General features: G+C 41.7%; 2 protein-coding genes across 2 annotated transcripts in view; one reads left to right on the forward strand and one right to left on the reverse strand.

Annotated features, from left to right (window-relative positions):
* The window catches only part of LOC103392179 (WD repeat, SAM and U-box domain-containing protein 1), a 13,701-nt gene extending 5,338 nt beyond the window's left edge, over window positions 1-8,363 (forward strand). The window contains exons 7-11 of the mRNA XM_008328736.3: window positions 529-635; window positions 1,107-1,136; window positions 3,883-4,059; window positions 7,403-7,537; window positions 7,628-8,363. Of these exons, the coding sequence (XP_008326958.1) occupies window positions 529-635; window positions 1,107-1,136; window positions 3,883-4,059; window positions 7,403-7,537; window positions 7,628-7,779 (601 nt within the window). The 3' untranslated portion in view covers window positions 7,780-8,363. The remainder of the gene's footprint in view (window positions 1-528; window positions 636-1,106; window positions 1,137-3,882; window positions 4,060-7,402; window positions 7,538-7,627) is intronic.
* A 757-nt stretch (window positions 8,364-9,120) lies between these two features.
* The window catches only part of tanc1b (tetratricopeptide repeat, ankyrin repeat and coiled-coil containing 1b), a 94,721-nt gene continuing 78,017 nt past the window's right edge, over window positions 9,121-25,824 (reverse strand). Inside the window, exons 15-26 of the mRNA XM_008328735.3 lie at window positions 25,602-25,724; window positions 23,507-23,743; window positions 22,430-22,615; window positions 21,405-21,483; window positions 14,895-15,028; window positions 14,527-14,650; window positions 14,125-14,300; window positions 13,818-13,950; window positions 13,032-13,123; window positions 11,938-12,084; window positions 10,868-10,968; window positions 9,121-10,786 (exon numbers count right to left, since the gene is read on the reverse strand). Of these exons, the coding sequence (XP_008326957.1) occupies window positions 9,280-10,786; window positions 10,868-10,968; window positions 11,938-12,084; window positions 13,032-13,123; window positions 13,818-13,950; window positions 14,125-14,300; window positions 14,527-14,650; window positions 14,895-15,028; window positions 21,405-21,483; window positions 22,430-22,615; window positions 23,507-23,743; window positions 25,602-25,724 (3,039 nt within the window). The 3' untranslated portion in view covers window positions 9,121-9,279. The remainder of the gene's footprint in view (window positions 10,787-10,867; window positions 10,969-11,937; window positions 12,085-13,031; window positions 13,124-13,817; window positions 13,951-14,124; window positions 14,301-14,526; window positions 14,651-14,894; window positions 15,029-21,404; window positions 21,484-22,429; window positions 22,616-23,506; window positions 23,744-25,601; window positions 25,725-25,824) is intronic.

Raw genomic sequence — 25,824 nt, forward strand, 5'->3', positions numbered from 1 at the left:
TGAACTGCCTCACTTTGGGAATATGCCTTTAAAGGTTGTTACCAAGAGATCAAATACACAGATCAGGTCAAAGTTCAGTCTTAATGTCCCTGGCTAAGTCCAAGTCCAAGTCCGTACAACAGATAAGCATTAAGGTCAAAGTTTTAGGACAAATATTTATGAGAATAACAAAAGCTTTTTTCACTAAAAATCCTCTCTTTAAATCCAAACATCACTGTCATAACATTGTGTTTCCATCAGAGAACTCCTTCTTTACATGCAACGTTGGAACGACTAAAATAATGTAATAATTAGCATTAATTTGACAGCCACGGAGAAAATCAAATGTTTAATTTAGTGAACAGTAACTGTAGAATGACATTCAGTGTTGTAAAATCCTTCCTCTCCTTCACACTGAATAATCAGCAGTATGTGCTGCGGCCCAGTCAGCGCTGCCTGCAGTTCTCTTCCTAAAAGAGAGAAACCTGATTTAGTTCTGAACAAGTTCACATCCATTTATTTTCCTCTCACTCTCCTCCACCCCCGCAGGTATGTGACGGCTGTAGCTGTGTCTCCCACAATGCCGTGGATTGCAACTGGCTCCATGGACAGAACGGTGAACGTGTGGAGAATAGGAGACGGAGAGAACACAGTGGGTAAATACATAACAGAGAAGGGTTCATGGGGCCGGTGCCCTACAAACACACAATCACTCCTGTTTAAACTAGACTGTTAGCACCGAGTCAAAGCCCAGAAGCCGTTTGGAGCAGCAGAGCTCCCCAGACGAGTGTTCTGGGAGAAATCCAACAGACCACGGCTCCTATTACACATGTACTGCTGCCGGCCCACGGCGTCTCGAGGAAACTACCGCCGAGCCTCAGAGAGCAGTTGTTACGGAGGTGAATCCTCTTCCAGGCCAACGTGATGCACAAACGTGTGGAATACTAAATGAAAAGATGCCGTCGTCAGAAAAACCTCACCAGGGAAGACTCCCCGGCTGAATTAGTCAGGCTGATGTTGACAAAGCAAATTTCAACCTCAATAGAAAAATCTCCCAGATCGCAGCCTTTTAATCGTCTCTCTATTTTAACAACAATAAACATCTTCTCTCTTATGTCTTCCTACAGCAGCTGAACCCAGTCAGACCGTTTGCCAAGGTAAATAAACGCACATCTGTGTTTGGCCCGTAGATTTGTCCTGTGTGTGTGAGTGAGTGATTGTGTGTTTGCAGTGTTTAAACTGGGTTTGTTCTGTGAACCTTCATTTTATGTTCATTTTTCTTACCCAGAAGATGCATAAACTGAAACAGCAGTTGTCAGCAAATCATTGTCAGCAAATTACTGGGAAAAAAAGAAAAGTGCCAAAAAAACAACCAGGACAGAGTTGTTCCATCTCTCAGCACTTTTCTCTTCCTGGTGTGCCTTTAAAACGGGTCAAATTATGCAGCTGAGCTTCCAACTGACAGAGTGTAATCTCCCAAAGCTCCGATTTTAGCCTCAGTAAAGCTGTTGATGCTGCGGACGGTTCCAGGATAACCAGGTCCCAGTCACTAACATATGACTCAAACATTACAGAGTAGTCAACACCAGTGGTTCCTAAACTGCAGCGTCCTCCCTTTAGTAGAGATGAATCCATGGATGCACCAGTTTACTGTCAATTGCTGGATGCTACAATTTGATGCTAACTGGTATTAGCGAGTGAAAACACTGTGATGACAGCAAATGTTTCTCAGCTCCACCCAGCATCAGTCTGACTGAAGATCTAATCAATCACAGTGATTGAAAACATGCTTCTCCCCTCAGACAGGGGTTTAGGAGCAGTGGAAAAAAATAATGCTGTAAATCTCAAAAGCCTCAAAAGTTTTTAAATAACTGAGAATCGGCCTTGACATCCAGACTCTCTGCTGTTTAGTGAAGGACTTTTAGGACAGTGAAGAGCAAAGGAATGAGCTCCACTGCAGCTTCACAGGCAAATGAATAGAAATGATTCTTGTTGATCTTGACTTGTTATATGGGATTTGTTGACATTTGAAAAATGGAGCGTCACCTGCTTTTTGCCGAAGCTTCGAAGGATGGAGATTATGAAGAAAGCTGCGTTTGTGCCACTGTCCAAGTGATTAAACACCGCAGTCTGAGACGTCCCAGTCTGCTCTCGTGAAACCCTGAGGTTTTCATGCTTTTGGCACAGTCGTTCCATGACTCAGCCTCCTAGACTGGGAGACTCCACACTCTGTCAGACGGGGCTGTGCTGCTGAGGTGCTGTTACCCTGCTCAGTTTCAGGCACTGGATGTGTTGGCTCTGTAGGTCAACCGCTCTGTAATCACATCTCTTTACCAGGTCTGGGTCACAAAAGAAAAAATCCAGCAGTTGTTGAAGTGAAGAACTAAAACTAATTCCTAGACAATGCTCAGAGGAAATAAAGTTAAAAATAAGTTTACAAATGAAAACTTAAAACACACCCCAATTCGGGAACAGATGGACTAAAGATCTAAGGTAGAATGGGATAGTTTCTTATTCTGAGTCAGAGCAGAATTGTTCAAAGGTGATTGGCTGACATTTATCTGACTCATCAGTTCAGTTAATGAGTGAGCAGGTCTCTACAGATAGATGTAGAAGTATACAGCTCCATATAGTGATGAACTATTACCCCAAGGCCAAAGTTTGCATAGCAACCAGTGATTGTGTTGACTTTACCAGTAGAATCTAAAAAATAACAGAGATATTGAAAGTGTCATGTTTCTTTGTACTTGTACTTTCTTTGTACTTCTTTGTATTGATATTTAGAGCACATAATTGCTGAGGTCAGATACGTGTGCTGTAGTAGGCTGTTTTTCTGCTCAAACTGTTCCACGAAGGGCCGCTGTGGCTGCAGGTTTTTGTTCCAACCAACCAAGAGTTTGACTGTAGTTTAGTTAGTTTAGTTTTTTTTTAGTTTAGTTTTTTCTTGAGTTTTTTACTGTAGTTTGACCAATCAGCTGTCTGAAGACTGAGACCAGTTGTTTAAACCTGTCAACTCAGGCGTGTTACTGCTTGGTTGGAACAAAAACCTGCAGCCACACGGCCCTTTGAGGAACAGTTTGGACATGCCTGAAGTAGAGCTTCAGGACTCAGCAGCTACTGAGTGGGTTCATCTGGAACAGTGACCATTGTTACAGCTGAAAGGTTTGTTTTTTTGTTTGTTTTTTTAGACTCCTGGGCTGTAAAACTGAGTTCTCATTAAAGCCATGCATTTTCACAGCCTGAGGAAAAGATATTATTTAGACCAAATGCAGAACGACTTTTCCACAGACGGGAACATAAGCAGAGCCACAGGTCAGGTTGGATTTAGAACACCTTCTTTTGTCATGTCAACCAGAATCTTTATGTGGAGAACAATTTGCATATTTTGAATAGTGTGTGAGTTGAAGAGCTGCGGGGGGGCGGGAGGTGAGGGTCCAGGGGGTGAATGTACCATGTGGTTAGCATCATAATGAGCAGCATCTTCCAGTGTTCAGGGTTGTTTTTGAGCAGACTAATGATGGTGGATGTGAACCACAAGGCTGCTGCGAGGTGTCATCAGCGAGGACGGTGCACACCAGGCCGGTTTATCTCAACCTGGAGTGATAAATGACGACTGCTCGCTAACGTGGAGTCGTGTGAAGGTTGATGAGCTTCATGCTGCAAATGACAGCCTGAAATAACACACACCTGGTTTTCATTTTCCCCTGTTCTGATCACATGCTCGTGGGTGAACAGAGATGTGAAGGTTGATTATCAGGCCACCAGCAGTGCAGTGGGAGTGTGTCCTTCTCTGTGGTGTGTGAGAGGAAATTGTTTGTTTGTATCAGATAATGTCAGCTGCAGGAGACGGGGAGGGGAGAACAGAAAAACACTTCCTCCCTTTCTGCCCTCGTGTTTCCACAGGAAGGAAGTCGCAGGGTCACTCCAGGTCACTGGTTTCTGATTGGTCTGAAGAGGACGTGCAGATGTGGCTGCAGGAAGAAGGACTAGGGGAACTGGTCGGCATCTTTAAAGCCAACAACATGGATGGAGCAGAGCTGATCCAGATGAAGAAGGAAACGCTGGCAGAGCTGGGAATCAGTGAGTGAAGATAGAAAATACAGTCACACACACACACACCTACAGCCACACTGGGGTTCTGAGCTGTATTTATGTGGGACGGGAGGTTGCGGGGGTGCTGTTTGATCCTAAACCCTGACAAGGCCATAACACTGCAGCTGTTTATACAGCCACAAATCACAGCAATCCACAGGAATAGCTTTACATCAGCGACGTGAATAATTTCTCTCAGAATAACATTAGTCTGTGTTGGGTCATCCAAGGTCTCACTGAGGGAAGTCACTGTATAAACTGCAGCTACACAAACACCACAGTCACTGGTGTAAAGAAAAACTATTTGACAGGAGTTTTTCTGCCTTCCCTACTCCGATTTGGGAGTCATTTTGTCGACGATTAGATATCATCAGCTCCATCTCCCTACTCTAGATATGTCTTACATTTGTTTAACATCTATTAACTAAATATTTAAGTGACTATTAGTATAATTTGATTCCATTTCTTTGGCTAACTAATCCTAAAAAAAGGTTTTACTGTACTAACATACATTTTTTTAGCCATTTTGGCACTTTTTGAAGAGATTTTTGTTCACTAGCTGTTAGTTAATTTTTTCACATAATCTTATGTGAATACATAAATAATAAACTTAAATAATTCCTCCCAACACAGACAGTGCCCTCTTGTGGCCACAGATGATATGGGATGTATTTCTATATATAGGTCGCTGTAAGATGTTAGCCAGCCAAAAAAAAAAAAAAAGAGTGCCTTGGAAAAAATACCTTACAGTAAAACCCATCCTTGTTAAGTTGGCTGGAAATTTACAATCTGTGTTTAAATACAGCTCTAACCACTGTGTATCAAACAATTACAGTCTCCCATACGGCACACAGGAGCTGCCGTCGGTCTAATTACAGGTATTTATGTTGACTGTAATCACGTAACAAGTTTCATTGCACTGCTGCCTCTTAATCACAGTGGAAATGGCTCTCGGCTGCTGTTGTTTGCTTTAATTGCATGGCTGTAAACATTTAAAGAAACACTAGTAAAGGCTCCGTCCTCCGCTCAGAGCAGAGCGGCGTCTGTTCCGCAGAACGAGCCTCGACGTTCTGTGTGTATTCATTAGCATCAGGCTGAGAACAGTGGAAACAGAGGACACTTCCTGTCCACGCTGGCTGTGCTATTAGGGCAGCAGCTATCATTTTCCTCATATTCTATCTGGCCAAGTGTTCGCTGACACTCAGAGACACAATTAATCAAACATACGCATACGCGCGCACAAATACGCTGTAGATTAGATTCCAGACCACTTTACTTGATTTAATATTCATGAATCTTTGGGGAAGAGGAGGGGAAAAATCATCTGGGATATAATTCAGTGAATCTCTTTGGGGACAGCTACAGAAAATCAAATGATCAATCTAAATGTAAAGTGGCCTCTGTAGAACCCAGAGTTGTTGCTGCAGTAACTTTGTGAGGTCTGATGGAAATCTAAGAACCTATACAAGTGTTAGGTGCAGTTTTCATGCCACCCCAGAGTCATTTGCTGGATAAATTTGGGCCCTTAATGGCTTCATCGTGTTTCATTTTTTTTTGGCGGAGCAGCCGTTTTTCCCACGGGACTTGAAGTATTTACGATTGCAAAAGCAGCCATCCGCTGAACCGTCGGTCTGTTTTTACTTTAAGCACCAACGCAGCACTTCAAGGCTCAGTGTTTACGTCCCGCTCTTCTTCTTCTTCTTACAGTGTGATTTAGTGCTAAATTAAGATGTCATGTTAAATGCCGCACTGTGGTCAGGAGGAATATCTGACCCCGACATAAATGTATTCATTGTCCCGTAAAATGGATTCAGAAATGACGTCCGCGTAGACATCATGACACGATGAAGAAATTACAATTTGATTATGTAAGAGAATAAATCTTTCTGAAAGCACCGCAAAAATTTACCCAGAACTATAACCAGCTGTGTTACAGTACATAATAGAAAAGTCAACCTAAACCACGAAATAGTTATTTCTCATTGATTTGTATTTTCAAACATTATAAACTCTGAAATAAAGTCTGAAGTAATAACTAGCTCTAATAAAATTATATACAACTCTTAAAATGTGAAAAACAATACTCATAGTTTCTAGTATTTAGTCCTGTCGTCTAGATGAAATATTTACCAGCATAAAAAATGTAACTCATTCAGATTTGCCAGTAAAATCCTCAGAAGTAAAACCAAGGCTGTTAGCAGATTAGCTTGACCTAGCCTCAGTAAAGGTGCCAGTAAAATCCTCAGAAGTAAAACCTGACCTAGCCTCAGTAAAGACCGACTAAAATTCAATACTTTTTTCTGTTACCCTCCTAACATCCCACCAATGTGCTACTAAGTAAGCGCTAATACACTGCTAAATTAGTAGATGCTAACTTGATAGATGCTACCGTATCAAGAACCACTACGTTTTCAATGTTATTCATGGTGCGCTGTTAGACTAAATACCAAATAATTCTTGCGATAAAAGTTTTTGTCCGAGTTGACAATGTTTATGTGAATCATAGAACAAATATTTAGCACAACCTACAGGCCAGAATGCATACTTCTCCTTGAAGTAATTTGATAACAGGTTTGCGTACTAAATGCTAGCAAAAGAAACAAAGTTGTTTGACAATGACTTACAGTCACGTTAATATAAAAAAATGCCCCAAATTGATGTGAATGTTTTCACTGTAACAAGGTGCGAACAGACCAACAAACTTAGTAGCAGTTGTAACATAATTATATTGCGCGAACATATTTTTACCATACAGTAGGTTCTACAGTTTCGCTCTGTTTGCTACTTATTTTTTAAAAAAAATCCTTTTCGATCAGATGCAGATTTCACTCTAAAGCCGAAGATGCTGTCAGGGAAAATGTCAGTGCAGCAGTTTGTCTTTCATTTCCTCTTCCTCCACAAACACACACACACCTCCATGACATTACACACACACACACACTCATGCCTCTCATGTGTGGCTGTAAAGGTCGCTCCTCCACTTGTGGCAACCTGGTGTCTACAAAGTGAACGGCTGACGTCAGTGTCTGTCTCTGATTTAACCATTTGGACTTTTATCATTAGGTAGAATAATGAGGAGGTTATATTTGAACCGCACGCTGCATCAACTCCTCAGAGGGGAGGAGACGCAGCGAGCGTCTGTCTTCGTCTCTCAGCAGAGGTCTGTTTGGATTCTTCCTGTGTTTTCTCTCAGTGACTGAAGCTGCATTAGCATGAAACAAAATAAATGTTGGACCCAATCACCTTTGAACCAATTAGGTGTAAATGCGATGTTACTCACAGTTGACGTTGAACAGAATACTGAAATCTCTCTCTCTCTCTGGATCCTCAGACTCTCTGGGTCTCCGCAGTCGTCTCCTGAGGAAGATCAATGGCCTGAAAGCTCAGCAGAGTAATTCAGAGGCTCCTGATGAGTTCCTGTGTCCCATCACCAGAGAGCTGATGAAGGATCCAGTAATGGCTGCAGGTTGGACGTCGTCATCCTTTCTGTTTAATTTACTTTTTCTAAACGTAATATTTCGACATATATTTGTCAAAACACGTGTCCGTCCCACAGATGGCTTTTCCTACGAGAGAGAATCGATGGAGGGCTGGATCAGAGGCAAGAACAAAACCAGCCCCATGACTAACCTGCCCCTCCTGACAACACTGCTCACCCCCAACAGATCTCTGAAGATGGCAATAGAACGATGGACCTCAGGTCAATAGACAAGAACGTCGTTATCAGCAGCTGAAAATACTGGTCACAAGGTGGCAGAAATGGTAAGTTGCATATTTATTCACACTCACATTCACACCTGTGGTGTTTTGGACTGTGGGAGGAAACTGTTTGAGCACTTGCCACTTCTGCCATCATCTGACCCTTAAACATCATAGCAGATCTCACTACCGTCTTAAAAACCTTTGCTTTCAAATTTGCTGCGTACTTAATCAGACCTGACACTCGTCTCTATCCGCTCCACCTTCGTCTTCAATTTAAATGTTAACAATCCTGACTCCTGCTCTCGTTAAACTTAATGTCACTGCCAGAAATGTTCCCAGTGTGAAACGTGTAGTCATCCCACTGTACCTCAGTTAAATTAATTAAATCAGACATTTACTGCTAGAAAATCATAATAATTAAAAAAAAAAAAAACAACAGACCTGGTTGTTTTTCCTCATAGGTGTCTTTATTTCTCTCTCCCACGACGGCTGGAGCAGCTCAGTTCTATTACAGTATGTGACCACGGCTATTAAAGCTCACAATACTGGAAAAAAAAAAAAAACTCGGAAACAACTGCGTTAAATGTACACGTGAAACAGAGGTGATGTCTTGACGCCCTGAAGCTTTTCTGTTTTCAATAGCTTTGTCCTTATTACTCTGGAATATAAACGGCAACTGTAGCATGCATTTTAAACTCAACATTATAGAGAATCATATAATGACTTAGTAGCTGTGCAAAAATAACTATATAAAATATATTGCTTTGACAATTAACCAAGCCATTGGCGCTGTAAATAAATTAAACTGGACAGCAAAAACAAGCAGTTACAGAGAGGATTCTCAGGCCAACGTTAATGGAGACTCATGTATAAACATATTTAACAAATTTAACTTTCTTTTTTAAAACACCATTTAAACAACATTGTGCAGAAAACTCAAAATACACAAGTCTGAACTGGTCAGAACACGTAACACAGACCTTCACTGAAAAGAAGGGGAAAAGTACGTATTTGTACAATATACACAGGATCTACAACATCCTTCCTAGAACACAGGTATGCCCGTCCTTTACACCTCCTAACACCTTCACACCTTCTCACCTACTCTCTCCTCTCAGCACCGAGGACGAAATAAAACTGTTTAAAACCTGGTCTCCACTCCAAGTCCCCTGTAATAACATTAGAACTGTGACTGAACGTGTGGATTCAGCGGCGTCACTGTTTATAAAGTGCTCACTGTCACCGTTTTCCTTTAGGTGAAGCCTTTTTATCCCAATACTTTTTGTCAGAATACTTCCTTCAGTGCAGTGTTTCCAGCTTGGCTGAACGACGGCAGACACGTGAATCCTCCTCCAATCAGGTTTGCCCAACAAATCTGCTCTTTTTTTTTTTAAAGACCTAAAAGTAAGATTGTGTCCTGGAAAATAATGAAACTAATCCTTCTCACTTCAGATTTTTGCTTCGTTAGTGTGCGTTTGGACTGGATGAGAGACAGACATGTTTGTGTTACACATTGGACTCTATAAAAGATCGCTTTGGTTTCATTGAAGCCACGTGGATGGCAGGATTCTCTCGCGGTAAGCCCGCCTGCTTCGGCTTCCCGTCAATGAACACGTGTGGCACGGTCAGCGCCGGCTTGGACTCTTTGTAACAGTTGGCTACTTGGCAGAATTTCTCTGCGAACTCCTTGACGTGCGTGCCGTTCTGCAGGCCGCTCATGGTCTGAGGCGCTGCGTGTTTGTGCTGATCCTGGTAAGTGCTCATCGCTTTGCAGTCCACCGGCTGCAGGGACGCCGTGGACATGGTGTGACAGAGCAGGCCCTCGGACGTGTGGGTGATCCAGCTGCGGCCTGTCGACTGGAGGTTCTGGTGAGTCTGCACACTCTGCTGCTGGAAACGAGCCGTCTTGTCAGTTATTCCCATGAAAGGTCTTGGTTTGTATTCCATGGAGCCGGACGCTTGCACCTGCTTCGTCTTGGTGCGGACATCAGGTCCCAGCTTGCCGCTGTCTGACAAGCTGCTGCTGGAGGCCAGGCTGCTGGTGGAGCTGGACACGTGCATGCTGCTGCCCACTGCACCACACGGCAACACTTCCTTTCCTGCGTCTGTGTGGTTTCCCTGGACTACAGGCCCAGAGCAGGCCAAGGCGTCCAGAGAGGACACGGAGTGAGCGGACAGCCTGTCCTGTCCAATACCTTTGGACGTATACGAGGCCTGAGCCGACGGATGGAGGTTTTCGTTATCACAGCTGTGACCCATGGCGGCCTGAGCGGCTGACAGCACCATGCGGTTTCCGTACATGGGTTCATCAGCAGGAGGAGGAGGAGGAGGCAGAGGACTGATGTCGATGCCTGGTCCTGGTCTCAGCATGTGTCGACTGGGTAAAGGACTGGAAGGAGCGTACTGGGACTTGGACCCTGCTGGTCGTCCTCCCACTGCTCCAGCCTGCATGGAGCTCATGTGCTGGTTGGTCTTAACAATCTGGGCCTGCTTACTGGGCTGCAGAACCAGGCCCTGCTGGGTCAGAGCCTCCCTCTGCTCACGAGGGTACCGGTGGGGGGGAAGTCTGTTGGGGCCTGGAGGTGAGCTGGGGTTCTGGTTCTGAAGTCCTGCATTGTTGCCGACAGACTCAGGGGGTTGGACTCTGTTGTAGGAGAAACTGTTCTGTGACCAGCAGGCTTCAGCTGTCCTCACATGCTGTGAGGACGTTGCCCCCACGGCTCCCTCCTCCTCGTCCTCCTCCTCCTCCTCTTCCAGAATGTCTCTTTGACCTTCTGTACCCCTGGCGAGGCTGTGCTGGGACATTTCCTCCTGTCCCTCGTCCTGCTCCTGGTCAGAATCGTGTCCTCCAGACGCCTGGCTGGCTGCAGCTGCAGCGAGACCTCCTTTGGTCTGAATACGCTGCATCTGTTTACACTCCTCCTCTACTCGAGCCAGCAGACGGCGGATCTCTCTGTTATTGGGGCAAAGCTTGGCGGCTTCATGTAGGTCGGCCATGGCTGCAGTAAACTGCCTGTGGACAGAAGAAAAATAAATGAATGAAAACACAGTCGGCTGAAGAGACACGGTTCTGGGTCTGCGCTCCAAAGTTTACCTGCTGCTTCTCTTGGCTCTCGCTCGGGCGTAGTAGGCCTCGTAGGATTTGGGTTTCAACTCCAGAGCTTTTGTTGCAAATTCCTCTGCCATCCCAAAATCCTGCAAAATAACAAGAATCAATCTATGTTTCCTTCAACAGCTTGACATTCAGAATCTTGTGTTTTCTTATACTATGTCCAGTCAGAAATGTTATCCTTATTTTCTTATCTGCAAAAAAACTAAACGTGGGTATTCTGTACTTATACCAGTGTTTTCAGAGTGTACTAGTATCTTCACAAACACAGCTTTGTAGTTTTACTCCATACATACAACACTAATCACTTTTTTGGGCAAAGGTCACTTTTTGTTTTAGGTTATTTTGTTCCTGTAAAATTAGTAATTTTGTAGCTGATGATGCAGAGAACAAATGTGTTCTACACCTCCTGTACAAAGACTTTTTGCTGGGCTACAAAAATGAATGATTTTAACAATGTTCAACTTTGGTTATTAAAACCCTAATTTCACAATCAGCCAGTCTGACTCCTTTCCTGCTGCACCACTCTCCATCATTTCCTTAATGACGGCTTCTAAACAGGCTCATTAAATGAGACTAAAATATCTTTTCGCTATTTAACGTAGACTGTGTCTGTGTGCGGATGACGGAGGAGAGACATCTGCAGGAGGTGAATACAGACAGGTGTGTGCTGCAGAGTTTTACTGTAAATATGAACGTAAGCCAATTAAACATTTGATTTTGTGTTACTGTGTAGAATCTTAAATGGACAGATTTTTGTAGATTCACCTTTAAATAAAAGGAACAGACAAATCAACAGACAATTATCTGTGCCCACTGTCCTGTACATGTGCAGCTGTCTAGTCTTGCTCTGCTGTTACCATGGAAACACCGGTAAACTTCCCTGCCCACACATGCTCACATTAGAGTCTCTGGTCACAGATTTATGCTTTTGTCAATAACAGGTGACTCTGTGCTGAGAAAAATGTTTGTGGTTGTTTATGTGCGAACATAAACACAATCTACATTTATGAGGTTGTTAAAGACGCGGGTGCAGTGAGAGTGAGGAGCCTTACGTTGGTCTTTCTGCGACATCTGGAGAGGTTCAGGTACAAGGAGACCCTCAGGTCTTTAAAAGCCTTCAGATCATCACCAAAGCCTTCTCTGGGAAACTTCCTCAGGGCATACTGGTACCTCTGGGCCGCCTCTTTCATCTTCCCTTTCTGAAGGACACGTGGAGGTTAAAGGGGGAAAGAGAGAGGACGAGAGCAGAGGGAAAATGTGAGTAGAGAGGAGCGCAGCGAGGTATTCAGCTGATAATAGCTGTTCTCTGGCTCCAGCCTTCGCCTCTCATCAATCACACACGCACACAGACACACACACTTTTTCACTGTCAGTTCTGTCATAAAGCTCCGTCTGCTTAATGTCAGGCATTGATAAAGACTCTCCGGGTAATCAGTGAAGAACATACACATCTATTCACTTGGAAATTTGAGATAAGCTACAGTAAAAACACTTCTCTGCCACAGTGAAACCCATTATTTCTAAAGTTTCTAAACCTCCCTCACATTTGAAGCGGCTCAGAACTGATAACGTATGAAAGCTGGATTCTAACTCTCCAAGTAAACAGTCTTAAAAGGAGAAATCCAGCTGTATTTTTAAACACGGCTCTGAAGATCAAGGTCACCGAGTACAGCACAAAATAAACCTGTGGTCCAACTTAAGTAGGAACAGCAGACAATCAGGTAATACTGTCAAGGTCACCGAGTACAGCACAAAATAAGCCTGCGGTCCAACTTAAGTAGGAACAACAGACAATCAGGTAATACTGTTAACTGGACTGATGGGAGTTTTGTCAGGCGAGTACGCAAATGAAAACACAGTGATTCCTACATGTGAGTAAAAAGCCTAACGCTCTTAGAACTTAGCCAAAATAACAACAAACAATGCTGTGCCGATCCATGTTACGCATTACTTGTGATAATATTATGAGCATTAGTAAGGCGTACAGTACATTCTAACAGGCTGCTGAGATACTCAGATCAAGGTTGCCAAAAACAGGAAAGTTCTGTAGATGTAATTTCTTTTTGCCTTGGACAGTACCCAGAGACCCTGAACCAAAGGTGTTTTTATATTTTTTCAAAAAAGCCAGAAAACATTTGTACTCCACCTTGTACAGCAGGTTTCCCTCCTCCATCAGTTTCTGAAGAAGAATGATGAGAATATCAGGCTTGGATGTGGCCATGGCCCAGGCAGCGTTCCCTGTTGTCATTGAGGAAGAGAAGTTAAAAAAAAAGTCAGGGTTAAGTTTGCAAATGTTACCAACAGGCCGTCTCTGTATTCTCTGTTAATTGGTACAAGGTAAAGTTACCTAAAGATTGTACCTGATCGATCGTAAGGCGACGTTCTGTAGCCTTAAGTTTATTGAAAGCGTTTGGGAAGAGAGTTAGCAGGAAAAGAGTGAGGAGAAAATAGGAACGAGAAAAAAAGTAGTCATTTTCAGGATGGAAAGCAGAGTGTGTTATGAAGTGTAGCGTGGCAATGTGCAATTATGTGTCACTCAACACAGAATGGCCTTGGACTTTCAGCGCTGCTAAATGCACGCAGACTGTTAACTGTGCTAAAAGGAAATGAAAAAAGGTCCTACACGGTAATTTGATTTGATTCTTTTTTTTTTAGCGAAGAAGCAGAGTGCACTGCAAATTAGCCACAGAGTCAGACACCTACGGATGTGATTTAGGTGATAAGTCACATTCGTAAAGAGGCTGAGAAGAAACCTGAGCAGGAAGGACAGACAGACACAGACAGAGACACAGACTGGTTGGCAGCCAACGCACAGTCACATCTCTCTACCAATTAATCAGAAAGTCATCTTAGCCCCAAAACACACACAGAGTGAGAGAAAAACATGCAGTAAAGCTGGAGAAAAGTTAATATTTAGACTCGTCTTTCTCACCTAGTTTGGCTCCTTTCTTCAGTAGAGTCACCACCACTGATGTGTTCCTACAACCTATGGCCCGGTCCAGAGGCCTCATCCCACTGTGGTCAACATGCTCGATCACTGCTCCTCTCTCCACCAAGTACTGGACCTACACAGGAGCACGGAGAGATTAAAAGACAGACAATCTCTTTTTTCTTTTTTAAAAAAAGAACGAGAACTCTCTCTCTCTCTTTCTCTCTCTGTGGGTTGACGTCAAAAGAAGTTTGTTTGGTGGCTGTGAGAGCTGCTGTGGTTACAACAAACCCTAAACCACCTCACTTACAATCTCTGCGTCGCCATAAAAGGCGGCCAGGTCCAGCGGAGTCCGTCCGTTTTTGTCCGTGTGGTCGATGATGGCGCCTTTCTCCACCAGAAACTGCACTACATTCTTTTGTCCTTTCAAACACGCCCAGCTCAGGGGCGTCAGTCCCTCCTTGTCCATGGACGTTAGAGATGCACCTAGAAGACAGGACAACAGAAAATAGAAGACGTGTAAAGACACCGACCATTAAAACTAAATGGACGTAGCGATGTTGTCCCGAAGGTAATGCCACAAAAGACAATTGAAGACATTTCCCCTCTTGTCCAATAGGCTGAACCTCTGGGATGACAGGTGACCCGTCCTCAAGAAACCAACACAGTCCACAGACGACTCTAACAAAGGTTGTTCCGTGTTAGAACTCACCTTTGGAAAGCAGGAACTCCACGGTGGTCAGGTGACCCTCACAGGCAGCCACCATGAGTAAAGTCCTTCCCTGTTTGTCACTGACATTGATGTCAGCCCCACGCTGTAACAGCAGCTCCGCAATCTAAGACATTTCACAGAAATTTCAGCAGACATCAGGAATAAATTCTTTAGAAAAACCTGCAAAAAATCCAACTTAATTCAACACCATGTTTGAACTTGATCTTTGATTTAAGTGAAATAGGAAAAAAAATACTTCAAAACTTCAAGTCATAAAAAATATAACAGTACTACGAGTACGTTTTTAGCAAACAAGCATCAACACCACTCAAGAGGGCGGGGTTTCAGAGTTTCAGCAGATCTCTCACCTGCCAGTGTCCCTGTCTGACGGAGCAGAAAAGAGGAGACACCCCGCGTCTGTTGACCTGCTGCACCACTGCTCCCTGTTCCAACAGGAAGCTGCAAACCTCCATCTTTCCGCGGCCAGCAGCTGCTGTCAGGGCTGCAGACAAACACACAAACACAGGGACAGAAGGTAAGAAGAGGGAATGTGGAGATAAGAGTGGAATTCAAACTATTCCACACTCAACAACCCGCCACCAGAGAGGACACTGTACGAGACATGTGGTGGTGGATGATAACATGTGCAGCTGACTCACACGGCAGCTGTTCATGAGAAAACCTCTGGCAGTTGAAAACAAAGATTATAATAGTTAACATGACTGGAATCCACCTTTTTTTTCTATTTATAAGACGAGATGAGCAGAGGAACAGACAATGTTTGGTTCTGACCGAGCTCAAAAACTGACAATTCTTCACTGCTCTACAGTAACAGAGAGGAGAATTCAGACGTTTTTATGCATCAGCAGACAAACATCCATTTGTGTTTATAATCCATATTTTTATAACCCCACAAAAATGCCTTTTAGGTTTGTCTCGTAGTTTTTTTTAATCAATAAAAGATGGAAAATGTATTTTTGTATATAAGCCTGCAAAAAAAATAAATAAATAAAAACAAAGACAGATTTATGCCGAATGCTTACAGTCATTTAGCAGCTGCTGCTGATGTACGACAGTGAAGGCGGCGGCGGCACGAGTTGGTTTCGAACCAACGCTGCTTTTTCAAACTCGGCCGGAGAAATAAATGAGAACCAGATCAACCCTGATCCAGCCTCACCCACTGAGAGGCTGAAGGTGCGGCTGAGGCTCCATATCTGACTGACATCATCCATCTGGATGAAGAGGGAACACAGCCAAACAACAACAACCCCACCCTCCTGCTGCTCCAAATGTGGATTTCCTCAATGCAGCACGGGACAATGAGTGTGTATGTTTGTGAGATTATTCTGTGAGCTCCTGGGAGCACAGATCAGGACGATGCAACAATGAAGTATGGAATTTAATTTCCTTTTTTTTTTGCAGGTAATTGGGCAGCACACGGCCCAGTGGTTAGAGCAGGACTGACCATCAGAAGCTATGTTAGGCCAGGTTTTCACACTGAGACCTTCAGCTGCAATTAGCTGAATTTTCTACGGCCAATAAGCAGGAGGTAATTACAAAAAAGGAGCCAAAACATATAAAATAAACTGAAAAATATTTGTTCAGTTTCCCAACAAACTGGAAATAAATACATTGGTGTTTGGAGCCTGGAGTGTGCCACACAAAACAATTTTTAATTTCACCCAAATCCATAATCAAAGTTGTGACCAGAGACTTGAGTGCTCACTCTTCCTAACACACACGTGCTGCATTTTAGGTGGCACGTTGCTAAGCTACGGAGAGTGTATTGATCACGGTCTGTTCCTCCTGTAGAAATACCTCTTTACTCAAACATTTGAATTATTTCTCGTTTCTTTCAATATTACCAAATTGACCACAGTTTGGGCCACATGTGGACATCTGGTCGTTATTTGAATAGGCAGGGGGTAATTAGGGCAGGGTCTTGATGTTATGAAGGTACTGATGGTTTGAACACCGGCAGGATTGCTGTGTGTTAAGAAAAAACTAAAGGTTTAGGGTTAGGGTTACCCACCTACGGTGTTACCCACTCCTCCGGTTCAATGAAAAGGTTTAATTCAGATATAATGTGCATACATTGATCTGTAGCCATCTTCCTCAGTGACCTCACTTGTTCTGATATCATCATTCCACTCCTGTGTTTTTGACTCATTAAATTTTACCCTCGTCTTCTTCTCCTTTTATGCACCTGCTCCTACAGCCACCGTGCTTCACTTTAGACTGAAAACACCCATCTGGGCAAACACATATTTACAAGGTAAAATTACAATAGTAGCTCAGTTAATCACAAGGTTGTAGAAAGTAACGCACAAACACCAACAGCAGGGCGGCGGTGTCCTGACTTTAAATGGTCAGATGCAGACATTTATCTTTAGCTCCAGACATTTGGTCAGAAACGCTGTGGAGTTTAATATGTTTTATCCAGAGGAAAAATCCATCAACAACTCAGTTAGGATTGACTTCATTCGATTTTTGATTCTATTTCCAAAAAAGGTCATTTACCCAAAGTTTGGAGGTAAACACTGAACAGGCTCTGTTGCCTGGAGATGTGGCAGAAGTTCAATTACAGAAGAGGTTCAATTTCCACTGAACACTCAAGGAAACTTCACTCTCTGTGAACCTGTGGTGGACAAAATGAGTGACGATAAAAGATGAATTAAACCTCCTGCAGCCAAAGGAGAAAATTTGTTTTTCTGTTCACATTCATAGCGCTGGGTCTCTGAGGAGGCACCGTATTATTCAACAACACATTAATTAAAGATTCTCATTCAGAGGTTTACTAAAGTTTGACACAAACAACCGGCTCAGCTTTTGCACGGTGTAAGTTGATGTTTCTATTTTGTTATAAAACCACAGCCTTGACCAGAGGGAGTGTCATTTGCAGTGATATCACTTATTGGATTGTAAAGAACATACTGTACTATACATACAAATACTTGATATCCAGTCCAATTGGTTTCCGATGCTCAAATGCTAACATCCTAACACAGTGTTTTGAAGGATTTTTAAGCCACAGCACAGACAGACAGAAATGTCAACATAAGTATATGTATTATATGAACTATGATGACCTTCTAGTTTTACTCACTTCTACTCAGTGTAGACCTGGGCCTGTGAAACAATTGGGAACCCTCCACTGGCTGAAAGGGTCCACTACTCTAGCTGTCCTACAAGACACGGCTATGTGGCCCAGCCTGTGGTCTCCGATCCATAAGTTTTTCTTTCTTTCTTTCTTTTTAATGAAATTAAACTGCAGTTAGATATTATCAATAATATCGATAATGTTTTTAATATTAGCTTGAATTAGGTTAGAGTGAAAATGAGTCAGAAAGGAAAGAATGTAGTGAACAAACACCCAGACTGTGGTGTAAAACAGAAGTCCAATACCGAAAATCATTACAAACCCGTCAGAGATAAACGGCTTATCTTTTACTTTAATGCCGTTTTTAAAGACATTGACGATGACGAGTGCCAGCAGCAACGCATTGAAAATGACTCACAGCTACATTTGCCATAAAGATATTGATTTTTCTGACATAGAAATGGTGAACAAAAACCTGTACATACCCCAGAACTAAAAAAGTTGCGTGATTAAAAGTGATTTATGAAGTAATAACGGCACTAAACAACACAGTTGGTTTTTTTTTTCTCCGCCTGAGGCCAAATCACGTACAGTACATGAGGATGGAAATATTGCAGTGCTGTAAAACAAAGCGCTGCCTCTGAGTAACGAGACGCATTTGGATTTTTTCAAAGGTGCAGCTTGTGCTGATTTGGTTTCAAATATGCATCTGATGAAGAATAAAGACAGTGGAGAGACGGCTGCACAGACTTGTCACTAACATTTCATGGCAAAGTACATTTTCACACAGAAAGTTGTTATTTGGTTTGTCAGAAAATGTAATCAAAGGCAGAAGCCACTCTCTAAGTATTTACACTGTTTTTTATTTAAACAAAAACTGAACATCAGCTGCCTCCAGGCTGGGTTATTACTTATGAGTGCCGGTGTGCAAAATAAAAGGGCACTAGAGGAAAAACAGGGTTTCTTAAATCCTCATCATTTCTGTTCTTTCTCTCTAAAACATTGGACCCGTGGCTTAACAACCAGCAAATTTTATTTTTAACGATGGATCATTTTGACCCTGAGGGCTAAAACTACATGTAGGTCATGAATGTATTTACATACTCACTTCTCATACATGGAAATGAACTGGAACGATGCGTTAAATAAATTACCCCACTGTGCAGTGGAGTCAAAGGTGTAGGGAGTCACTTTGTTTCAGGTCAGCACTTTGTTCTGTCCTGCTGCTTTAACACTCTGCTCTGGTCGGCCAAAAAAATAAAAAATAAAATCACCACCTGTGTTTAAGTAAGCAGATATGCGAGAGCCTTCCAGCAGATAATCAATTAATTCTATATAAAGGTGTTTAACCCTAACTTATTGTGTCTTCTATTACTGCAGAGGACACGGACATTATCATTTTAGTATGAAAATCATGCTGCTCTGTAGGTTATTGGCCTTTTTTAAAAATCACTGTGCATTATTTCATTATCACAAATTTCTCATGTAATATATATATATAAAATAAGTAGTATATATATATGTATATATATATATATCTTACATATATAATAGGTAGTAATGGAGTAGTCAAAGAGTATATTACAGTATGTAACCTTTGTCAGGGTGGGGCTTTCATGTTTATGCATTGATGGCTCTGATTTAACATTCACTTTAAACTCATTGCTGATGACTTTCATTTATTCCAGTGCACTGTCTCGTCTGTGTTTCTTCAGCTTTGAAGCTCGGCTTCATTTTACTTCCTCCTCGACAGAACTTTATTTCAACTCAAGTTTCGTCGAAGTGGAATCTGCTGATATTTCAACTGCAGCAGAAAAAATATATTTCAGAAAGAGAAGTGCAGATCCACAGAGAATGATCTCCGAGAGACGAGTCTTTGTGTTAGGAACTGTAATCTCTTAGCAGGACACCAGTTAACCACAGTTTGGACAGCGTCTCCACTAACAAGCTGACCTACATTCCTACAGAACCAAACTTTACTGACTGGTAAAAGCTGCTGGTGTAGAAGACAGACAGACGCAAGGAGACTATAATTAAAATTCTCTGTTCTTTTTTTTTTTTTTAAATCTTTTCTAGTACAACTGAGCAGAAGAAAAAAAAGAAAAGAAGAGCCCTAGTACAACTGAGCAGAAGAAAAAAAAAGAAGAGCTGTATTTCTAAGACTCAAAGCTTTGGATCAGTCAACTCAACATAAAAGTTCACACTGAAGATAAATGTTTTAAATATGTCCTTTGAAATACTCTGCACTCAAAACCAGGAGCAAAAGTGAAAAGTCACTGCTGTCGGTGAAACAGACACAAGAATGTTCGTTAGGGTGATGAGTGGATTAATTAATCTGCAGTGGTTGATTATTGGACAATAATTAATTTAGATAAATAAACACTCTAGTAATTAGTGGAATTATTGGATATACGAAGAGAGTCATTCAAACCATGCCTCCTGATGCGTTCAAAATTCTAATTAGATTAATTCTACTTAATAAATTAACACAATTAACCTGTTGTTTTTGACAGCCCTAATTTGTGTATTATTTCTAATTAAAAATACACAACTATACCTGTGACATAATAACCAGTTTCAACCAGAGCATTAAAAATAATTTCTATTTAATTGTGTGATAACGATGAAGCGGTGACAACTGCAGTGCAGAAAATCTGTCAATACTCTTCTCTCTGTGTTTTTGTTCAGCTGTCATCCACTAGTGTTAAACCTGACCACCGCCACCACCGCTGCCGCCACAATCGCCGCCGCCATCGCCACCACCATCGCCATTGCCAACACTAGCACTGCGGGTGCTTCCTGCCTTCAATCTTTACTGTGTTTCGTGCCGTTTCACACAGCTTTTTGCACCATTACCTCAATCAAACACAAAAGGCTTTTTTTGTCCAATAATAGCCGACACAATGGCCACAGAATCTAAGTCCTGATTGGTAGATGCCATTTTGTTGCTGCCTTTCCCTGACTCCAAATGCTGTGACAAACACCAAAATTTAAGCAGATTTTTTTTAAAGTCATTTTTTGTCCTTTTAACTGACATCAATTCAGATTTTCGGAATAATTATGTCTTTTACCAGGACATAACTGACAATAAAAGTCAAGATTTGTTTGTTCCAAACCAGACACCAAAGTAAGAGTACAGACAGATGCAACAGAACAAAAACTATCTTCAATAATCAAAGTCAGTCAGTCACCACAACGATTTTGACTCTGCTATTTCAAGGTGCAAATGCTGCACAGTGTTACTGTGTTAAAAAAAGGAGATCTTCCCAGAACTCTGTGAATCGGTCTCGGAACATTAACATTAAAGTCAGAAGAAAGTCTTCAGATTTAGACACACCAGATGACCTGCCGCAGCAGCAGCAGCAGCAGCAGCGCCGACATACCTGAGTGAGAACAGAAATGCTTACAGCAGATGGTGGAGCAACATCAAAATGTCCAAAACTCTTGGCAGCATCTTAACATAAAGCACCGAGGGGATAGTGAAGCAAAAAATCCAGCAAGCTGGAAAATGATTTTTTTTTCTCTATGGAACTGCTGTGTTGACCAAACTCTAATTAGAAACCCACATGACCACAATAAGTAATGCTTTTAGCAGAAAGTACAGCACAGGAGAACTTAGACGAGCTGGAAGTAGCGGGCGCCGATGTGTGCAGACGCGTGATTCAAGTCCTTCTCACTGCAGTGTGCAATTATAGCTGTGTGGCCCAGAATGCTAAACCGGCAGGTGATAATACAAGAGTGCCACATAATGACAAAAAGGAGATGGATTAAAACATACCTGTCTCTCCCCACAGTGTGTCGTGGCTATCAATTTGCACGGCGTGGTCATCACTCAGGGCCAGTAGGCTGTTCACCACCTGACAGACGGAGAAAAGAGTCGATCAGTGGAGCAGACTCTCAGACTGAGAATCCTAAATGGAGCTTTATAAATGATGCACAAATTGGAAAATGATGATGATGATGATGATGATGATGATGATGGTTGGATCACGACAGCAGGTCATGGTGACATGGAGTGATGTCAGCTGTGTTGAATTTACCGTATTTCATGGAAAGGAAACATGATTGAGAAAATACCCAAATGTCATCTCTGTCACCCGTTGGTGTGTGCACAGAGCAGATGTATGAATCTCCATATCATCAACAGAAAAGTCAAGCCATATTTAGCCATACTCTTTTTTTTCACAAGATACATATGGGGGCAGCAAGAGAATGATTGGATAAATGATATAAAGCACATGAGGAAAAAAATAAAAAAAGAAACACTCAAGTGAACCAAATCAGTAGAATCAACATATTAAATAAATACTAAGTATTCTGCGAGGTTCATCTGTTAGCAGGTAAATTGGTTGCAGGTTCGTGCATTGGAATTGTGTATTAGAGTAGCGCCCGTTAAGGTGGAATTGGATCAGCTTTCTCTCCCTGGACTGTATTCTGATCAATCTGATCTTCTCCTACATATGTATGAAGTTAAACTTTGTTAATTTAAGATTTTGAGGAAAAGAAACTAAAGCGCCATCATCATCTTCAGCCCACGAGCTGCCAGTTAATAATCTCTGCACTAGAAATAAATGTTTTCTGTAAATCTTGTATGCTGCTTTTGAGCGATGCCGTAGAACAATCTAGATTTTAAGCACCAAGGTATTGAGTAGGAGTTCATGTTTGTTTGCTGCAAGTTGAGGTTTCATTCCATTTAAAGTCTCAACCTTCAGGAAAAACAATACATTATATTACATTGTACTTCTTTTTTGCGTGAAGACTGTGGGTTGATGAATTATTTGTGTATGTATGCATGACTCCCACCTGTGTGTGTCCCATGCTGGATGCCGCTATCAAAGCCTGCTGCAGAGCTTTGTTCTTCAGAGCACAATCCTGCTGCTGGCCCTCAGAGCTCCACTCCAGCTCCAGCAGGTACTGAATAATTTCTGGGTGTCCTCGAAGAGCGGCGTGGACCAGAGCACACTGTCCACTCTTATCCACATGATCAACCTGGTGGACACAGGAATATAGAAAGTATTGCCAACACTGTGGTATATGTAATGTATATTTAAAAAGCTACAGCACGAGCCAGCAGTTGTCAGTGTGAGGCATGAGCCTTGGTTCAATAGTAGCATCAATGTGGGTTTATCTGCTGGTTATATTGTTACACATTTATGTATCTTCTACAGGTTAATCTCATGCAAACTCCAGGTGACGATGAGGGAACTGGTGACCTTCTTGCTGTCAGCTCTCACACTGTCACTGTGTGGCCATTATCCAAAGTAAAGCAAAATTATTACTTTATCCTAAAAAAATTCTACTGCCTAAAAAAAATATTTCCATTTCGGGTTTAGGTTAAATTTAGGGACTGAGGTTTAGACATCAGGCATGAATTCTTCATCTTTACTAAGACAGATCAGAAGAAGAAAATTGAGAAAGAAAAATTACCAAGACAATCAAACAGTAAGAGGTAGAAGACAAAAAGAGAAATAATAAAAGATAATGTTACAATTCAATACAATTTTTAAAAAAAGAAGACAAAAAATTGTCAGTCTGGATACAGGAGAAAAAAATCTAACTTGGGAGCAAAAACACAAACTGGAAGTATATACTGTAATTTTCTAGGATGGATATAAAACTATAACACATATAAAACTAGAATAGTTTTACCACAGAAAAGTGGCCAGAGAATGAAAGTTCCTACAGTGAAATACACAGGTCGTGTCAATATCCTGTGGGGATATTGAAGTACACGGGGGTGGTAAATATTTTAGAGTGAAGGAAACTTGAAACTAAATAATATTTTTTTTTTCTTAAATTAATCCATCTAAAATAAATGTGTATTAAAAAATGATTCTGTCTCTAACCTCATGTACAGAAATGGATTAACCAGGTCCTCACCTTTGCCCCCTTCTTGCACAGAATCATGACCAGACCCAGGTGTCCCGCTGCAGCAGAGAAGCAGAGCGGACTCATTCCATTTTCAGACACCACGTCAACGCTGGCCCCAAATTCCAGCAGCAGAGAAGCAATTTCCTGGTGACCGAGGTGACACTGGACACAGAGCACCGGGGCGTTGTTCAGGACCTCCGTGCGGTAATTCACATTAGCCCCGCCCAGCATCAGCAGACGGCTCACCTGATTGTTCAAATAAGAGGCACAGACACAGACAGCTTGTGTTATTATTGTAATGTTGTACCATCTGTGCTCTGGCTTCCAACGGTTTCATTTAGAAAACATGTTAAAAGCAACAGAAGCAGGGTTTGTGGCTAAATAAAAAATAAAAAAACTACAATATTTCACTGTATTTACACTAGGGCTGACAGCCAATTAAGGTTTTTGATCTGATTAATCACAGGGTAGTTGCGCATTAATTACATTTAGTCATGATTAATTGAGATAAATCAACTGTCCTAAATAAATTATTGCTACAACAGGTAGAAGTGTGTGATTCACACATGTTTGTAATGGTAAAGTAATCCAAATAATGGAAAAAATAATGAATTTAATCAATCATATAATCATACATATATATATATCATATAACAAACCCTAGTAGTATTTGTAGTTTAAAAACATTAGAAAAACCTAATCTAATATCAATTCATGGTGCTAAAGGATTTCAGATAGCATCACTTACAACTAATTACAGCAGCAGAACAAGATCTGGAAATCTGAGATTAATCTGATTTCTCCCTGAGCTTTTCTCTGCAGCTGCAGCTTTCTGATTTCCTCCAGGGGAAAAAGGTCAGACACCAAATGAAGTGGTCACAATCCAGCGGCAGGAATTATTAAGTGTGTTATTCTCATCCTCGATAAGGAAATCAATAATGAATGCTCAGTCAAACACAATCAGCCATCCAAATGAGAAATCTCAAATTTGAAACTCTGTGTGTTTCTTGTTTGATCGTCTTAGGAATAAATTAACAGTGGTGGGGTTTTTTTATCCCCCTCCAAGGACAGAGGAAGGTCAGTCTACGAGAGCCTCCATGTTGGATCATATTAAGACAGTAACACAGTCAGGAGTGGACAGTGAAGATGACACTGAGTGATGGAGCTCATCAGCAGCACTGATGAAAAAGAATAATGTGGCCTCAAAAACAGATGGGTTTTTTTTTTTACCCTAGAAAGTCTCATGTATAACCTCAAATACATAAAGCAAAAAATCTACTGCTAACATTAGCACAGAGACATTTACACATGTACAATAATTATTTTTTTTACATTAGCCACATATTTTGTAAAATCAAACTCATTTCCTCCTTCATTCATCTTGTACCGACATCACAGGTCTGAAATGTTTCTTATTCTCCCGTCCAGGGCGTCCATTTGTCAAACGGTAATGATTTCTTTCAATCTTTGTTACAGTTTCATGTTGCCCTTAAGAAACTGTGGAAGTCTGGAAAATATCTGTTGCAAAAGTAATTCATCACTGGGTGGAAAATGAAACTACTTGAAATGAGTATAATGGCAGAGAAACATGACTATTAAATGGATATTGTTCTGTAATTTCTCTTTGGAGAAATGATGGTTCTAACAGACCGTTGCTGTATTTTATGGTGTTCAACTAGATGACAGACAGTGTCTCAAGCTGACTGACACAACTGTTAAATGGACGTTGATTAGTCGTTAATAATCCACAGCTGGAATTATGATCGTTTGACAGGATTGTTTAAGGATTTGAATCAAATAAACCAAGTTGATAAGCTAAAGTTAACATTTAAAGTTAAGAACATGAAATGGCATTTTATGCTGCAAGTAATAAAACAGAACACATACAAAAATGTTTGCAGCATTTTCAGGAAAAAAGAAACCCACAGATCCAGCTAAGTGCAAAAAAGATAAGATGCGGTTGGTAAAAGTTGAGATCTGAATGTGAAATGACTTCTGTGTGGAACGTAAGAGTGTCACAGTGAGTTTAAGCACAGTTTAAGTAAACAAATTTAAACGACTGTAAAAAGATCTCGAGGCTGAAACAAAGTCGAAGGGTCTTCACCTTGACGTTCGGTGTGTAGAGGTTCCTCAGGGAGGCCAGCGCTGCAGAAAGTCCATCGGCGCTGCAGCTAATCCACAAAGCCTGCAGAACACTGGATGACACTCCTGTTTTCTTACTCTGGCCCTGTGCAGATACACACACAAACACACACACAGTATGTACAGAGGAACATAAGCAGAACATCAGTCAAACCTGTGCTCACGAGCTGCCTGTGTTTCTCTCT

The sequence above is a fragment of the Cynoglossus semilaevis genome, chromosome 16 (genome assembly GCF_000523025.1).
Source record: "Cynoglossus semilaevis isolate Cse_v1.0 chromosome 16, Cse_v1.0, whole genome shotgun sequence".
Lineage (NCBI taxonomy): Eukaryota > Metazoa > Chordata > Actinopteri > Pleuronectiformes > Cynoglossidae > Cynoglossus > Cynoglossus semilaevis.